This window comes from Lactuca sativa, chromosome 1, assembly GCF_002870075.4.
Source record: "Lactuca sativa cultivar Salinas chromosome 1, Lsat_Salinas_v11, whole genome shotgun sequence".
In the NCBI taxonomy this organism is placed as follows: Eukaryota; Viridiplantae; Streptophyta; class Magnoliopsida; order Asterales; family Asteraceae; genus Lactuca; species Lactuca sativa.
Window position 1 is genome coordinate 101,734,351 of NC_056623.2, and position 18,147 is coordinate 101,752,497.

General features: G+C 37.3%; 1 protein-coding gene and 1 long non-coding RNA gene across 5 annotated transcripts; both read right to left on the reverse strand.

Annotated features, from left to right (window-relative positions):
- Nucleotides 1-243: 243 nt before the first annotated feature.
- LOC111899431 (uncharacterized) lies at nt 244-3,692 on the reverse strand. The gene is made up of 4 exons (XR_002852919.3): nt 1,462-3,692; nt 1,030-1,135; nt 637-727; nt 244-522 (listed from the first exon to the last, which is right to left on the reverse strand). It is a non-coding gene; the product is annotated as an uncharacterized LOC111899431 (long non-coding RNA).
- Nucleotides 3,693-4,202: 510 nt separating this feature from the next.
- LOC111899432 (disease resistance protein RUN1) lies at nt 4,203-17,937 on the reverse strand. 4 transcript variants are annotated; one of them, XM_023895287.2, is made up of 6 exons: nt 17,355-17,937; nt 6,711-7,836; nt 6,264-6,581; nt 5,577-6,184; nt 5,137-5,207; nt 4,203-4,654 (listed from the first exon to the last, which is right to left on the reverse strand). In XM_023895287.2, the coding sequence occupies exons 1-5, from the start codon at nt 17,885-17,887 to the stop codon at nt 5,189-5,191; spliced, it is 2,604 nt and encodes an 867-aa protein (XP_023751055.1). In that variant the 5' UTR covers nt 17,888-17,937; the 3' UTR covers nt 4,203-4,654; nt 5,137-5,188. The 4 variants fall into 4 exon arrangements, with proteins under 4 accessions (XP_023751055.1, XP_023751056.1, XP_042758006.1 ...); XM_023895288.3 differs by having other exon boundaries at nt 4,206-4,654; nt 5,137-5,204; XM_042902072.1 differs by lacking the exons at nt 4,203-4,654; nt 5,137-5,207 and adding an exon at nt 9,060-9,590 and having other exon boundaries at nt 5,214-6,184; nt 17,355-17,484.
- Nucleotides 17,938-18,147: the final 210 nt, after the last annotated feature.

Sequence of the window (18,147 nt, forward strand, 5' to 3'; positions counted from 1 at the left end):
TTTGTTTATCATGACCATTGTTTTACATTTAATCACACTTAATAAATTAAACAATAACAGTAAATTGCTTATAGTCACATTAATTTATTTTAGCATGACTATTGCTACTTGTAGTTACACAAAAAAAATTGTGACCATTAAATACTTATAATCACTGTTTTTTTCTTTTATCATTACTATTTTTATTTTTAGTCACATATTTATATTTTAAAATGAAAATATACAATACAATGTAATTGAAACAAATTTTTATTAATAATAATTCAAAATTCTTACATCAAAACAAATCCGAAATTATCAAAAACAAAAAAAGTATAAGCAAACATTAAACCTAAAAAATAACTTTTATATTGTTTTCTTCGTAACATTGCTCCTTAGCTTGCTTTATCTTGCTTTATCCCATGTAGTGTTGCATAACTTATCTTTTCCTTCTAATATTTTTTCATTTTATTAGCTTTAGCTCCTGTGTTCCCATAAGTGCTATATATATTATAAAAAATAGTGTCCAAAACCAATCAGGTCCTGCAATTAATGAAATGGACAGAAACTAAGAGTTAATCATGCAGTTGTTATTAAACTAAATAAGCTTCAATTAATAGAAAACACAAGCATGGGATTATTACAATAGTTTCATACCTTCTTAATCCATTGGGACCTTTGCAAAGAAGGACTTGTGGAGATAATCACGAACATCACCAAGTAATAAACTACTTTGTCAACCTAAAACCTGTGAAGTTTGAAGAGATCATGAGATGGGCAAATGTTTATCAAGGGATGTAGGCAACGTTTTCTATAATCAAAAGAAAAAACAGAAACCATGGCTTAGTATAACCAAAATAAAGGAAATACATGTCAAGCTAGAACCCAAAACCTAAATAACATCACTATTTCATTCAAGACCTTATCCATTTTCATCTAGCTCTAAATACCCTTTTTCAAACCATGCAGAACACATATCAAAGAGATTGTTAAAAATCATATATGATTTGTCGTAGTATTTATATGTTTTTTTTCCTTAAACAAAGTTACCGGTTGTGGCTTCTCAACAGTCAACATCACCAACTCTTCATCTTAAATTCAATGGCTAAGTTCAATTTGAGATCAGAAGAATAACTTGCACCATCTATTCCAATTTCTGCATTTCACACAAAGCAAAACTTTAAATCAGACTTCAAAGAAAATAATAACAATTTAATCAAAAACCTTTCTCTTTTAACCGGAACTTTGTTTGGAAAATATAATAACTTGAGAACTAGAGGTATATTGAGATTTCCTGCCCATTTAGCCATTAGATCAAAGAAAAAATGGTTTTCACTCGAATCGTGTACTTTAATAATACCTGAGATGTTTTTTAAAAACAAAAGAATAAACAACATTTGAACAGAGCAACCGATCCCATGTCATGTTATGGAAGAAAAAACAAAACTGAAGAATAGGGGAGTCGTGGGTTTGCTTGGCTACCTGATGAACAGAGGTGATGTGGTGCCCAAGAACTTCGAAATAAATACTTTAGCAATCGATTGCTAGTAATCCCAGGTCTTTTGGTTTTCTCACATCCAGATTACTCTTCAACAACACATATAATGGGGTTTGAGTTTGCATTTACAGAAACGGGATGGAAGGGGCACACACAATAAATGATATCTTCAATATCCAGACTTGATTTCCACGGTAAAAAATGTTTTCAAATATGATAGATAGTTAAGAAAGAGTGTGTGTGATAGTGAGCAAACAGTCGGGCGGTGGCCGGCGTGGAAGTAGGGAAGTAGTGTAGCAGCAGATGAACGGATGGGCAAACAAGTGAAACCGGGGACCGCCGTTTTAGGTTTCGTGGTGTTTACGAACATTCTGAGAACCGATAATAGTGATTTATCTCCATTCTCCAGCACAACTCACACAGATTGAGAAGGTGTTGGATTTTTACCATTAACGACGATTCCAACGATTTAAGCAATCCGATGTGAAAATAATGACGATTCCGATTGTAGGAGTCGGCAGGCGGTGACGATTCGAGTAAGTTACCGTGAAGATGACGATAATTTGGACGAGGGTGTTGATCGATAGGGTCGTCAAGACGGAAGAACAGGGAATACGACCAAGAAAGAAAATGAAGAATTTGATGCGTGGGTGTGGGTGCTGAGTAGCGTTAGGGTAAAATGTCCAATGGATTAAAAGCAATGATGAGGCCCATTTCAATTTGCCTTTGGATTTTATTTGCAAAAATATATTTAAGCCTATAAAAATATATTTTACTATAAGTTATTTAATAAAAATCATAATATATATATATATATATATATATATATATATATATATATATATATATAATAACGTGCCCTAGCAAGCACAAAAAGAACCGTGCCCCGTGGAGACAGAACGCACGAGGGCTTAGCGCGCTCGACAAGACAGACCCAGCGGAGCTCAACGCCCCTAAGAGCAGGGCACCCCTGCAGAAAGGCTCGCGCCCGCTTAGGGCACAATTCACCTGCCTCTCATGCTGATAAGCCACGACAAGTAACGAAGGAAGACGACCCCAATTGACTTCGTCGTAATACGACATCCCGCAGAGCATAACATAATTATGGGAAGGATAACCTTACTCAAGCTTGGAGCAGTTCCGTTAACAATGCACAAGATCATAAAATTCAGCACCACTGAAGGGTGAGGCACAGTCCTCGCGACCCCACCAAGGGAACCGCAATGTTTCAAAGTCATGTGATCGGAAGAAATAGCTATTAATGCCGCCACCGACATGGTAGGGGTCGAAAGAGAAGTTATAGAGAACAAGCTGATGATCAAGCCGAGCACAAAGGAAGTTAAGCAGAGTAAGAGGGTTCAAGGGGGAGACCGCAATAGAGCTATTAATGCCGAGGTAACCAAGCTAACAAAGGATAAGAAGAAGAGGAACTATTGAGGGGATTGCTTGAAGAGTGTTTGTTGGTGGTTTGTGAATAATAAGAAGAAGAGGAACTCTTGAGGGGATTGCTTGAGCTTTGGGATCCAGGATCATCTCCATATTTGCAAGCTTTTTAAGGTAAAAAGATTACATCTTTATGCTCTTATATGTTAGATCTAGTTCAAGGAGCATTTTGTGCACTTTTTGAGTCCTTTGTGTTAAATGAGAGCTTTTGATCTACCCTAGAGGCAATGGGTGTTAGATTTTAGCTCCATCAATCCATATGTTCATAAAATGTCAACTTTATGGAGTATTTGGACCCATGCATGTATTAATACATTTGTTAAGCACTTTTTGAGCTATTAAGCCCCATTAAGCCATGTATGTATGTGGAGTTGTGAACTTTACGTGATAAGTCACCTTTAGGGATCAACCATGTGAGTTTGGAGGAAAGGCATACCGAGTAGAGTAGTCGTGTGTGGTATTCGAGTATGCCGAGTATACCAAGGGGTACACAGGGCGTACTCCCTTCAGCCATGAAACCCTAAATAATGACCTTTGACCCTATTTAAATATGAGCCTTTTGATTTCATTTCGGGTTTGGGCTATCGTTCAGGACTGGATTGGTTAGGACTTTGTCGAGCAAGTTGTGGACAAGTGTGCAACGCCTGTACGATCAGGGCTAGTCAATTTAGTATATGTTACAAGGATTCTGTACATAAAAAGAACGCCAAAATCTGAGTTATAACGAAGAAGTTATGACCTTTCGAAGTTTCGTGATAGAACCGGCACGACGTTGAATAATATAAAAAGTGAATTTACGTTAGAGCGATATTTAGCCTTAGCGATCTAAACGAAAGTTGTAGAGTTCGTTAAACATGAGCGTGCATAAAAAGAACGTCCAAATCTGACTTCGTATGTGATTTATGTATGTTATTATGTGGTAGTGGTAGGGATGAAATATACCTCGTGTCCAGTTGAAATAGACTAGAGGGTAGGTCGGGCACCTAGATATGCCCGATAACATAGGTTGGGTACCCAGATATGTCCGACAGGGTAGGTCGAGCACCCATATATGCTCGGCAGGGTAGGTCAGACACCCAGATATGCCCGACAGGGTATGTCGATCACCCATATATGCTCGATGATATGTTTGCTTTGTATGTGGTATGTTAGGGGAACTTACTAAGCTTTATGATTACGGTTTTCAGTTTGTGTTTCAAGTACTACAATTTATAACTTACTCTGATTTGAAATAATACTCATACACTTATTTTGTTAAACTTGTATGGATAATGTTTGGAGCACTATTTTTATTTGATTAAAAATGAAATTTTGTGGTCCTATTTTTGGAATGTTACATCGTGGTCCTATTTTTGGGACGTTACCAGCTAATTGTCATTTAGCTAATGGGCAGTCAACCACACGTCCACAAACTAATATGGCTCGTCACTTGTTGGTTCTCCAGCTGGTGCTAAGTCATCAATACTCTAAAATACTCAAAGTCACATGTAAAGGTTATTGCTAATCCCGACTAGTAAAACGGATATACCCAAGGGATTCTACCCTTAGACAAGGCTTACATTGTAGAAGTCCATCATGTTTACTCCAATAAGTGTGAACTCGTAACGAGACCCCACATGCGTCTGCCAAGGTGGGAGGGATGCCCATGGAATTTGACTGGGGAAGCCAGAGGTGGGTAGACAGGTAGTGGAGGAATGTGGATGCCAGAACAAAGACCCACTTGCATTGACGTCACTGATTGATTGAAATTAAACCAATATGAGAGTTAGTTGTGAAAAGTGATTAGAGGTCCATCCTTAATTTATTTATTTATTTAGAATAGAAAAATATTATGTACTTTTACCTTTTTTGACAACTTAACTAATATTAAAATACAGTTATTTGGGAAATAGTTTTTCAAAATACCATAACTTTGAAAAAACCTATGAACATAATCGTTTTATGTATATTCCGTAAGAATGATAGTTTCCTTTTATTAAAGAAGTCTAAGTAATGACAAGACCTGACAAATAAATTCCCTTTTGTATTCTATTTCTTAATGTAATTTTCATTATAGTTCTCATTTCCAAGCAATCCTTGCGAGGTTATAGATCTTATTTTTGTTACATCCTAGCTAGACCAATATCAAGAACTTTGATGATAACATAGCTGGTTGTGTGTGCATGTTCTTCATTTGATGATCAAAAAGGTCTGGTGTGTAAAAAATAAAAATATACCTCACGTGAATGACAAGCATGTCGCCTGTCAGACTTCCTTTTGCATGAAGCTCTACAAAACACTTGCTCTTCTGATCATGAAAACAGATAAAAAAGTAATACATTATTTTACTACAATCACATAGATCCACTTGAACAAAGTAGTTGTAGCTATCTTAGTGAGTTGGGTTTTAATTTCCATATGATCTGACATGCTTATGTGATCCAGCATATCAAAAAGCCTTATCTATTGATCCAGCAAATCCACTCGTTTATAAGTGGATTAATACTTGGATCGATCCATTTAAAAGTTAGAAGTAGTTTTTATATTTTATAAAATTAAACTTTTATGGTGGAGGTCAATAAAGTGAATAAATTCTTGGCTCACAGATACTAGATAACAAGTAAAACAGAGAACACACAGAGAAGATGTCAAAATGTTTGATGAGAATGATACATGCCTTTTATAGGTGGTGCCACCTGCAATGTCGCTGCGAAGTATTTCAAGCCTAGGAAGGTTTCTCACACAATCGGGCAGGAAAACGATAGGATTGCCATCTAAATATAATTCCTCCAACATGGATAAGCAACTTAAGTCCATGGGAATCGATTCTGTTGACAAATTATTATTTTTAAGTGACAGCCTTACTAAAGATCCCGGTAAAGAAATTGTAAACAACTTCAAATCAGTTGGTATAGGCTTCATAACAGTGATGCCAGTGTGGTTAGCCTTGAGCTTTTCTGGATAATCCGTATCCCTAATCTCAAGCCTAGATTGGCCGAGATTACATCCATCTAGGAATAGTTCTTCAACCTTTTTTAACATGCCTATTGTTTGTGGAAGTTTATCAAGCTTGTTGCAATAACTGAGATCGACGAAGACAAGTTCATCACATTGCTCAATTGATTCACAAACCTCAAGCAAACCACTACAGTTTGTAGCTATTAACCTCTCAAGTGCTGGTAGTCCATCAAAACCACAAATACTATGAAGCTCTTTACAGAAACTTAAATTAAGAATCTTTAGTGATCCAAGCAATATTTTGTCTTTTGAGCACGATCCATTCAGCTGCAAAATGGAGATAAGATAGAATAGTAGACATTCATCAAGTCAATATGGATGAATACTTGATGGAGAGATAAGTTACCTTTTGCCTCTTCAAGGGTCGTTCTTTATAACACATGCCAAATGATTTAATTTTGCTATCTGACATGTCAAGAGCAACCAAATTCTGCATTGGTAGGTCTGAAGGTATAGACTTTAAAGGAAACCCATGCATACACAGCCATCTTAATTCTTCTGGAAAGTTCTCGTAAGACCCATTGAATTTCACATAATTCAGTTGTAGTAGCATTAAACTATCCATAGTACTCAATGCATCTAGTTCCAACTCAAAAGTTTTACGTAACCTTTTATTCTTAAGCATTCTCGTATCAAGGGTGAGTCCTCGAGTATTTTCTGTACCCTGACAAGAAAAGTGGATGTAGAAAAAGTTTATGAATGTTTTCAACATATATATATATATATATATATATATATATATATATATATATATATATATATATATATATATATAGTATACATGGTCTCTTACCTTTTTTTGCTTCAACACTCTGGATGAATCCTCATGACACCACAACCGACTTTGCTCTGATGGCTTGTCAAGTGATTCTTCACGTACGATGAATCTTCCCATCTCTTGAAGCAACTGATGCATCACCAATTTGTTATTCCATCCAATACTAAGAAGGCATCTGTCAATGAGATTCGTGATTCCAGAACTTGTCTTTATATCACAAGCCTTTAATATTGTGTCGCAAAAATCTCTATCCATTCCAACAAAAAAACAAGCAATATGCTTGAATAATTCCTTATCATTTCTAGATGGCAAAGAGTCATAGCTCATCTTCAATACATCCATTATACGGGAATCATTTTCTTTCCCTAGCCCTTCTATGCACTCTTCCCAATAAGCTGCATCTCGTTTATGTAAAGACTTGCCCAAAACTTCAAGAGTTAATGGATGTCCACTACAATACTTCATAAACTTCTCCGAAACAATTTCATAGCCTGGCTTGGGATCCTTGGACTTAAGTGCATGAAAACACAAAAGTTGTAGTGAATGAGCCTTATCTAAGCCTTGAAGCCAATGCTCTTCATGCCTGGGAACAACTTCCTTTTTGAATAATGCACAACTCTTTGTTAGCCATGCGTTCCTTGATGTTATTATTATCTTGCTTTGGGGATGAAAACCTTTGTTTCCAAGTAATGCATCCAACTGGTCGAGACTATTGATATCATCAAGAACTAGAAACACCTTTTTATTGGCTAATACATTTTCTATCTTTGAGGTGTATACAGAAACATCATAAACTTGGATCAGGCTTCTTTTTGAAATGTCATCACAGAGCTGCTTAGTTAGATCAAGCAACCCGTTATATTTTCCAGCACATCTCCTACCGATATCTTCAATATAGCTTCTAGTGTCAAATTCACGAAAATGTAACCCATAGACATATTTGGCTAAAGATGTCTTTCCAATCCCGCCCATACCCAAAATAGTGAGTATGTCTCCTGTGTTTGAGGATCCATCTCGCAACCATGAAGTGACAAAGTCAATGGACTCTTCCATCCCAATAAGTGGCTGAGCACTCCGTGCAGGTACATGTAATTTACGGTAGATGTCCTCGACAATTTCTGCAATGAACTTCGTCTCCCGCCTGAAATTTTGAGTTTAATTAGTAAGTGCTACAAAACACTATACGCAAAACTAACAAACTAGATTGGGGATTTAATTTATCAAAAGGTCGAAATAGAAAATGTATCATTAGATTTTTCTCATCAAAGCTATATCATATTTGCACTTCTAAAAATGTAAGGGTCGGATTTAAAGAGAATGATAAAAGGCAGTGTTGCAATGTTATCAACTTTTTTTGTACGTGTGGCCCTCAACCATGATAAAAGGCAGTGTTGCAATGTCTTCATCATTTAGGCTAAGGGCATGTTTGATTTCGTTTTGTGTTGGTCAGACGTTTTTGTTTAACTCGGTGTGGTCAGTGTGTTTGATTTGGGTAGCAAAATATCTGACCCAGTCACATTCCTCCCGTCGTCGCATCCCTTCGGCGACGCCAATGCCCAACTCACCAGCCTCCCTGTCGTCTTCCTTAGGAACCTCCTTTTTTTGTTCCTTCTCTGGATAGATGCAAAAACATCATTGTGTATCTTTTTCCACCAAGAACACCTCAACATGTCTTCTTTTTATTGAATTCTTCTTGATTTTGATTTTTTTTCTAGCCATTAACCCAATTTGATTGTTCCAACTACAAGAATCTATGTACATAAATTTGTTCCTATTCGGCTACTCTAAATATATTTGGCTGATTGTATTTGTTTGGTTAATTTGGTTGATTGGTGTAAAAGCTACAAGAAGTATTAAACATTGTTCATTTGTGTTAGGGATATTAGAAAAGAACTTGATTTTGTTTTGGTTGAGTTGTTGAAAATAACGGTAGTTGAAAACTAATTGGTTTTGTCCTAGACATGACAGAAAAGAGACCACAAGTTAGTTGGAAGTTGGAGTGTGTGGACAAAACGTTTATTGAAGCATGTATATGCAAACTAACAATTACCGGTTAGAAGGGTAGTGGCTTAAAAGGAAGTTCATAGAAAGTAGTAGCCGAAAAAATGAAAAACAATCATAATTTAATAGTTGACCAAAAACAAATGAAAAATCAATACAACTAATTCAAAGGGTTGCATATTAATTAGTTAAAATACTGACTAATTGGAATATTCCATAACCCTTAAAGGGTAAAAAAAATTCGAAATCTCCATCCCACATGGGATGAGATAAGATCTCAAAGTTATCTCCATCCCACATGGGATGGGAGATAAAACTTGGAAAATGATTTAGAGCTATAAATAGGGGGTTAAGCGTTCACACCTTGGCTTGAGATTTTCGCCAACTTCTTCCTTTTCTCTCTATGGGACGAATTTCTTACCCTTCCAAGGGTTTGGAGAAGGTTGACCCTCTCTCTCCTAGTTTTCTTTTGGTTCTTTCTTTGGAGTCTTGGGTGTGATTCCATTAGAAGGATTCTACTTTGGGTCCTCTCATCCAAGCAACATGGTGGGATCAAGAAGGTTCAAGAAGATCAAGGTTGAGATACACAAGAGGTTATTCCATTCTTTATTTTTTTTTTCAAACCTAAATCTTAGGGTTCATGTACATTTAGGTAAATCTTTTATTGTTTTTGCTACCTTAATATAATGTATTAATGCATATAATACCCAACACAATGGTCTAGTCACTCATTAATGACCGTGGAAGATTACATGGCAAACACTTTTCGAAGAATGAACCAAGTTTAAATCTCATCTAAGACACATTAGAGTTGGCCTACATGTGGGGTGCGACATGTTTCCAAACGGGTCATTAAGCTCGATCGTCAAAGGTGATCTCATCCTCTCCCATAAACTAGAAACACACTATAAGTCGTTCGTTATAATCAGTGGACAAACTGTATTACTATGAAATCTTATTAACAAAACAATTTAAAAGCTTATAATTCGTAAATATAATTTGCAGAACTTTTGTCTCCTTTTATTTTTAATCAAGTATTAAAATTATCCCTTTGTACCGTAAATATAAAGTATAACCAAAACGAAAAATAATCAAAATTCTACATCTACTCACTAGTTGTTAGTATTTTTATTATGTTTATAATGAAAATAAAATAAATTATGTTGTGTTTATTACTAGGATTCAATACAATTTTTTTTTTTTTTTATTATACTTCATACATATATAAGTTAGATTTTTTTATAAGTTGAAATAAGTTTATGAAGTTCATGAAAGATAGATAAGAAATAAACAAAACTAATATGCCAACATACAAAGTTAACAAAGTGTGCGTGGTTGTGGAAATATAAAAAGACCCCGGTTCGGATGGGTTTTCATTTGGATTTATAAAAAATATTGGGATAGGGAAAATACCATTAAAGTCCCAAGTTTTTCACGCATAGTTGGGAAAAGCCTTAACAATTTTTCATGGTTGGCCCTGGCCACAACTTTTATGCAGAGTTATCACTGTATCCCACCTAACCGGTTTTATATAGTTATATAGTTAACTTTGTTATCTTTTTTGCTAAACCAATCCTAAAATTAGTTTTAAAGTTCAAATTTAGTCCTTTAGTTTGCAAAAAATTACACCACATGTCCAAAACTCGATTTTATGTTTTTTAACTTCTTTGTTTTCATCTATTTTTGATTTTTTTTCAAAACTAAACTTGGTTTTATTTCATTCTTTTGTTTTTATTTTCATATTTTTTTTACATTTTGTTTTTCATCAATTTAATAACTTCTTTTGACCTTTTTCAAAAAGTATAAAGTGTATGAATATATTAGAGTACATTTCATTTTTGGTGTTCGAGTTTTTTTTGGTTTTCTATTTTTTTTAATTTGGGTAATTTATGGTTTTTGTATCTTTTTTTTTTTTTTTTTTTTTTTTTTTTTGATTCAGTGTGTAATATTTACGATTTATAATTATTAAAACAAGAAAACTAGCTAAACTTACTAAAATGTAACTTGCAGAGTAAATCATATTTCTATATATGATATCAATAATTTAAATTCAAGATAATATTTTTCAATCTAATAGTAAAGTAGAATAAAGAATAAAAGAAATAATAAGAGTCAGTCTCTATAAAAATACTTGTTACAATATTTTAAATTGATTTATTTTTCATTTACTTGAATCAAAATAAATAAATAAACACTAGAAAAAATCATAAATAACTAAAATTATAAAAAAAAATAGAAAAAAAAGTTATCAAATTGATGAAAAATAAGAAAAATAAAAGTAAAAATAAAAAAATAACGGAAAATATAAAACCAAGTTCATTTTTGACTTAAAAATCAAAATAAATAAAAATAAAAAAGTTAAAAAACATAAAACCAAGTTTTAGACATGTTGTGCAATTTTTTTGCAAACTACAACGACCAAATTTGGACTTTAAACCCAATGTTAGGACTGATTTTGCAAAAAAAAAAATAATAACAAAGTTAACAATAAAACTGCTTAAGTAGGCTCGAGTGATAACTCTACGTAAAAGTTGTGGCCAAAGCCAACCAAAAAAATGTAAGGGTTGTGCCCAACAACGCGTGAAAAACTTGGGGCTTTTTTGATATGTTTCCTATTGGGATATTGTAAGTCCGGACACTATTCGGTTATTAATCCCGACAACAATGCTTCTTTCGTCATTCTTGTGCCAAAAGTGAACGAACTGCTCAATCTTATGCATTATAGACCTATAAATCTCATCAGGTGGTCAACAAAATATTTCTAAGTTATTTGCTAAAAGATTAAATATGTGCCATGGTGGTATGCAAGGAGCAATCGGCCTATGTTAATGATGATAACATACTGGATGGTCCATTGGTGGTTAACGAGGTCATTACATGGTCTAAGAAATAAAGAAAAAAATTGTTCATTTTTGAGATGAACTTTAACAAAGCCTTTGATTCACTTGATTGGAGTTTTTTGTCGGACGTAGTGAACCAAATGGGATTTGGTCAACAAAAGTTTCGTTTCTAGTGAACGGGGCTCCTATTGAACAATTCTCCTTGGAAAGAGGGGTGCAACAAGGGGATCTTTTCTCTTCATTCTTATTTATTTTAGTGATGGAAGGACTCAAGGTGCCAATGCCTAAAGCTTTGGAAAATGGTCTTTATCATGGAGTGAGATTGCCTGATAAAGGGCGTATGGTTTCACTTTTTCAATATGCCAATGACCTCATCTTCTTGTAATTGTTTGAGATTTGATTGCCCCTTTCATTGATATGAGCTAGAATATATACAAGATTACAGGGGGATAATTGAGGAAAGTCTAATCACCTAAAGAGCTAATTTAGGAACATATACTATACAGTAAATACAAAATATACAACATAATTATGCTGAAATTATGGCTGAAATAGTTCTCGCTAATACTCCCCCGCAGTCGAATCGGTAGGTGGTCGAATAGAGAGACTGGAGCGGAAACGGGTGAAGAGTTGACGTGGCAATCCCTTTGTGAAAATATCTGCATATTGGTAATCTGCTGGGATGTGAAGGACACGTACGGAACCCATACGTACTTTTTCTCGAACGAAGTGGATATCGATTTCAACATGTTTTGTGCGTTGATGTTGAACTGGGTTTTGTGTAAGGTAGACCGCTGAAATGTTATCACAGTATATGATTGTGGCCTGGCGCAACGGGAGATGGAGTTCAAGAAGCAGGTTGCGAAGCCATGTTGTTTCAGCGGCTGTATTTGCGACGCCTTTGTATTCAGCTTCGGCACTTGATCGGGAGATAGTAGGTTGACGTTTGGATGACCATGAGACAAGGTTGTCGCCAAGGAATACGCAGTAGCCGGACGTGGACCGACGTGAGTCCGGACAACCCCCCCAGTCAGCGTCAGAGTAAGCGGTAAGTTTAGTAGACTTGGAGGGATTGATGTGGAGGCCATGATTGGTGGTGCCTTTTAGATATCTCAGAATGCGTTTTAAGAAGTTGTAGTGCGGTTCTCTTGGTGCATGCATAAAGAGACAGACTTGGTGAACGGCGTATGCAATGTCGGGGCGGGTAAAGGTTAAATATTGGAGAGCTCCGGCGAGGCTACGGTATAGAGATACATCTTGCATTGGGTCGCCGATGGTGGCACTAAGTTTTGAGTTGGTGTCGGCGGGTGTAGCGCAGGGTTTGCAGTTTTGCATGTTGGCCCTGTGAAGAATGTCATTAACATATTGTTCTTGTGAAAGAAATAATCCTCCATTTTTGTGTTGAACTTGAATGCCGAGGAAATGGTGGAGAGGGCCAAGATCGGACATTGCGAACTCTTTGGATAAAAGATCAATGAAGTACCGAAGAGTAGTGGTGTCAGATGCAGTCAAGATGATGTCATCGACATAAAGAAGGAGATACGCCATTGTTGCACCGTGTTGGAAAACAAATAGAGAAGTGTCACTGTTAGTGCTTTTGAAACCACATGTTTGAATGTATGTGGCAAACCGATGATACCATGCCCGTGGGGCTTGCTTGAGCCCATACAATGATTTTTGTAATCGACATACATGGGTTGGGTTTTGCTTGTCTACAAATCCGGGAGGCTGAAACATATACACAGTTTCTTTAAGGTCCCCATGTAAGAAAGCGTTCTTTACATCAAGTTGATGAATAGGCCATGAGCGTGATACAGCAAGACTAAGAACGGTCCGAATAGTGGTAGGTTTCACGACAGGACTGAATGTTTCGTGGCAATCTATTCCGATTTGTTGAGATTTGCCATTGATGACCAAGCGTGCTTTGTATCTCTCAAGATTCCCATTAGCGTGAAATTTATGACGGTAAATCCACATGCACCGTATAACATTAGCATTGTTGGGTCTTGGTACTAATTCCCATGTGTTGTTATCTATTAAAGCCTGGTATTCATTAGTCATAGCGGAGTGCCAGTTTGGATCAGATAAGGCATATTTGTAGGATTTTGGAAGTGGGGATATGACTTTATGGATTGTGGTGGTATGAAGGTTGAATGGTTGGGTTGGTTTTGTGATACCAGATCGAGAGCGGGTTGTCATTGGGTGTTGAAAAATTGGTAGTGGGTGGGTGGATTGTTGTCGTGGGTTTCGGCGAGTGTAGGTCAACGGGTAATGATTGGGAGTGGTTGAGGAGGTTTCAATCGGAGTAGGCTGGTGTGGAGAGGTGGTATGAGTGTTAGAGGTGTTTGGTGGTGGTGAGGTTGGCGGTGTTGGGTCGGCTGGGATAGTAGGTTGGTTATTTGTGATGTGTGGTTGGTAAAGAAGTGGGGATGGGTCAGTGTCAAGGAAAGAGTAGTTATGTGGCTGTGTAGGTGTGGTATTGGCGTAGGGAAAGGTATTTTCATCAAAGGTGACATGACGGGAGAGGATAATTTTACCCGTAGAGATGTCAAGGCAGCGATAGCCTCGGTATTGGGCTGGGTAACCAAGGAAAACACAAGGAATAGATCGTGGGGAGAGTTTGTGTTGGCGTGTGGCGTTAAGATTGGGGTAACAAGCGCAACCAAAAATTCGTAGGTGGTCGTATGTGGGATTTTTGAGATAGAGAACGGAGGTTGGGGTACGGTTGTGAAGTATTTTGGTGGGTAGGATATTGTGAAGATAGGTGGCAGTGTGGAGGGCATCGACCCAAAAGGAAGGTGGTAGAGAGGCGTGGGTTAAAAGAGATAACATGAGTTCGTTGAGACGACGAATCATGCGTTCGGCTGTTCCGTTTTGTTGGGAGGTGTGGGGGCAAGAAAAACGAATATGAAGACCGACAGTAGATGCAAAATGATGAAGCTGGTGATTGTCAAATTCTCCCCCTTTGTCACATTGTAGAGTTTTGAATGTAGTGTTGAATTGAGTTTGTATGTGTTTGTGAAAGTGTGTTATCTTTTCATGGGTTTCAGATTTGTATTTGAGTGGAAACACCCATATAAAATGGGTGAAATCATCAATTAGAATGAGATAATACTTAAAACCACTGTTGCTTCGGAGTGGTGATGTCCACAAGTCGGCATGGACAAGGTCAAAGGGTTTGATTGTGGTGGATGTGGAGGTAGGAAAAGGTAAGCGTTTGTGCTTAGCAATTTGACAAGATTGACAAACAAAAGAACGATCAATTTTATTGCAAGAGATATGTTTATTTGAACTAAGAAAATCCATTACAGAATGTCCTGGATGACCTAGTCTAGAATGCCAAAAGGATGAACTAGATGAAATAAAAAAAGAGAAAGTTGGAGCTGTTTCTGGCTTTGTGAAGGGGTAGAGGTCACCATCGCTATTGTGCCTCGTTAGGAGCATCCCAGTGTTGAAGTCCTTTATAGAAAAACCATAAGAGTCAAATTCAACAGATAAGTTATTAGTTCGACAAAATTGACGTACAGATATTAAATTTTTGATGACGTTGGGTGTGTGAAGAATGTTTTTGAGATGAAATGGTTTATGTGGGTTTGGTAAAAGGGAGTGACCTGATCCAATGACTGGCACTTGATTACCATTTCCAACAAATACCGATTTTATAGATGACATACTTGGAATTGAGATTTTACCTGCATCCCCAGTAAGATGAGTTGTTGCTCCTGAATCCATGTACCACTGTTCATCGTTTGGGTCCAAAGTCATTGCCGAGAAAGCTGCTCCAAGTTCTGATGGTTCCAGTGGGTTTACTTCTGTAATATGGGCTTGTGGTGGTCGACCTTGTTGTTGCTGTGTGGGAGGTGCAGGCCAAGGTGAGGCCCAACCAGGCTGAGTAGGATATGGGCATGGTGGCGGTGAAGCCCACCAAGGAGCGGCCCAATAAGGAGGCGGATAAGTGGACCATGAGGGGCGATTCTGGCCAGGAGGAAGATTGCGCCGATTGTTCTGGTGCACAGATTGTTGGCGACTAGGAGGCGCTGGATTTTCCCTGTTTTGAGAGCGAGATGGTGGGAATCGGCGATTGGAGTTACGTTGCTGGGAAGGACGAGTTTTGTTGGTGAGATCCCCACGTCTTGGTGGTGGGTTAGGTCCTGATTCATGATCAACAGTAGCAGCGACTTCCACAGGTGAGTGAGTATCTCGGGCTCGTTGTCTTTGATTCTCAAGTTGTAACATCGAACAGGCAGTATCCCATGTGGGAGAGGTCTGATTGATGTAGGCGGCCACTGTGTCAAACTCAGAGGGCAATCCACGGACTAGTTGCAGGACGAGGCGTTTCTCGTTGACAGGGCACTCTACATCGTTCAGTTGCCCGGAGAGATCCTTCAGTCGTTGACAATACGCTTCAAGGGATGTCATGGCTCGAAGGGTTAAGTTATTGAACTCATGTTCTAGGGCTGCTGCTCGAGAACCTTTGTTATTTAGGAAGATGTTCTGAAGTTTGGACCAGGCTTCGTATGCAGTAGAGGCTGGATCAAGGACCTGACCAAGAAGATCATCGGATATGGTCCCATAGATCCATTGAAGGACAATAGCATCAATTTCTGACCAAGTGTCATATGTTGGATCTGTTTTTGCAGGGGATGCTGTTCCGTCAATATGAGATAAAACTTTGTAGCCTTTTGCGTGTAGTTTGAACAGTCGAACCCAGGAGGAATACGTGACTTTGGTGCCATCAAGTACTCTTACTTTGGTCTGTATGTTGGTAACAGTGTAAACGGGATGGATTGCCTTTGTAGGGTTTGTCTGATTTTCACCAGACATGATAAGACAGGGGGCTCCTGGAAAAAAATTAGAAAGGAAGAAGGCTGCACAGCCGTGGCTGTGAAAGAAATCAGTTTTGGTATTGAGCCCTTAGCTCTGATACCATGTAATTGTTTGAGATTTGATTGCCCCTTTCATTGATATGAGCTAGAATATATACAAGATTACAGGGGGATAATTGAGGAAAGTCTAATCACCTAAAGAGCTAATTTAGGAACATATACTATACAGTAAATACAAAATATACAACATAATTATGCTGAAATTATGGCTGAAATAGTTCTCGCTAATACTTCTTAGGGGTACGAATCTAATGCGGATCTTGAGATGTTTCCACCTTGCTTCGAGTCTCAAGGTACATCTGAGGAAGAACACAGAAAAGAAACTGGGCAGAAAACTGGAAGAATAAAAGAGTAACAGGGACAAAGTTTTTATGGGAAAAATTGCTTGTCACCAAGCTTTACTAAGAAACAGGAATGGAAAACTCAAATAAAACACCTCTACTTAACCTCTTATATATACTAAACGAATTAGACTCATTAACTAACTCAAAAAAACCTTTAAAAGGAAAGAATTCCCAAAATAACCCTGGTACAAAATACACACCTTTTTTGGAGTGTTCTACTGGGTGGGAGATTAGGGCGAAGATGCATTCATGGTGGTTGTGTGTCCCTCATTTAGTGGACTCCTCGGAAGACTGATGCGGGGTTGTGCAAAGTTCTGAATTTTTGTTTAATGAAGTAAAACTCCTGGATTTTTATGGGTTTAAATGTAGATCTAAACATGATAGGGGTTTTGTTGAGTCCCGGAGTTTGAATAAGTTTGTAATTCTTTGATCACTTGGTTCCCTTTTCCTAGCAACTCGCTAGTGGTTATAAAATTTTTTGCCACTAGCACAGAACCTATTTTTTTGGTGCGATTGGGTTTATGACTTTTCATGTATTACTTAAGCAAATTCGAATTACTGTGGAAATATGGGCGAAAAAGTGTTTACCTTCCTTTTGCGTGCATCCCTTTTAAATTAGCAACTTCAGTAAGTGCTTTAATCCATCGGTCAATCTTTTGAGCCAACTGACGTTTTTTAGATGCATTTTTTTCTGCCTCCATCTTCTCTTTGTGCTCAGCGATTGAAAGTGCAAAGTTACTTTCTTGCTTCCTAATATCGCTGGGCTCAACATGAAAAAAAATGGGGATAACAATTTGGTTGGATGTCATACGTTGCTCAAGGATAAGTACCAATTCATCAAGGCACCATGATGAATTCGCATAATTCTTGGACAAAATGATAACAGAAGCTCTAGATTCTTTAATGGCACACTCCAATTCCGGTTTGAGATCTCCTCCGGCTTCAATTTCATCATCATCCAAAAAGGTAGAGATATTGGCATCCAGGAGGGCTTTATGGAGATGATCTGTGAAATTATTACGAGTATCAACACCTCGAAAACTTAAAAAGACGTCATGTTTATGACGATTAGTAGATGAAGGAGATGAAGATCCTTCTGCAAATTTAGAGAGAACAGTCATTGCAAGTTATGGTAAGGTACGAGTAGTTTGAGACTAGATTTACAATCAAAATAAGAGCAAGCAGTGTTTTTCTACTCGAAGGAAAGTCAAGTCAACGACTACTTTTCATGAAAGATACCTTTTGTCGAAATTTCTTGGAAACTTATCCGAAATTGAAAAAGCTGATTGAAATGGGTCCAGTACATCAATCAACTATGTAAAACTTTTGTAATTATCAAATCGTATTATTTTATAATAAATTAGAGAAATAGTCTTACTAA

Coding starts and splice junctions, on each gene's coding strand:
- LOC111899432 (XM_042902071.2), bottom strand. CDS start 17,887: ATGACTGTTCTCTCTAAATTTGCAGAAGGATCTTCATCTCCTTCATCT. Junction 7,837..17,354: donor GGGATGCACGCAAAAGGAAG/GTAAACACTTTT, acceptor TCAAAATTTCAG/GCGGGAGACGAAGTTCATTG. Junction 6,185..6,263: donor GACCCTTGAAGAGGCAAAAG/GTAACTTATCTC, acceptor TCCATTTTGCAG/CTGAATGGATCGTGCTCAAA.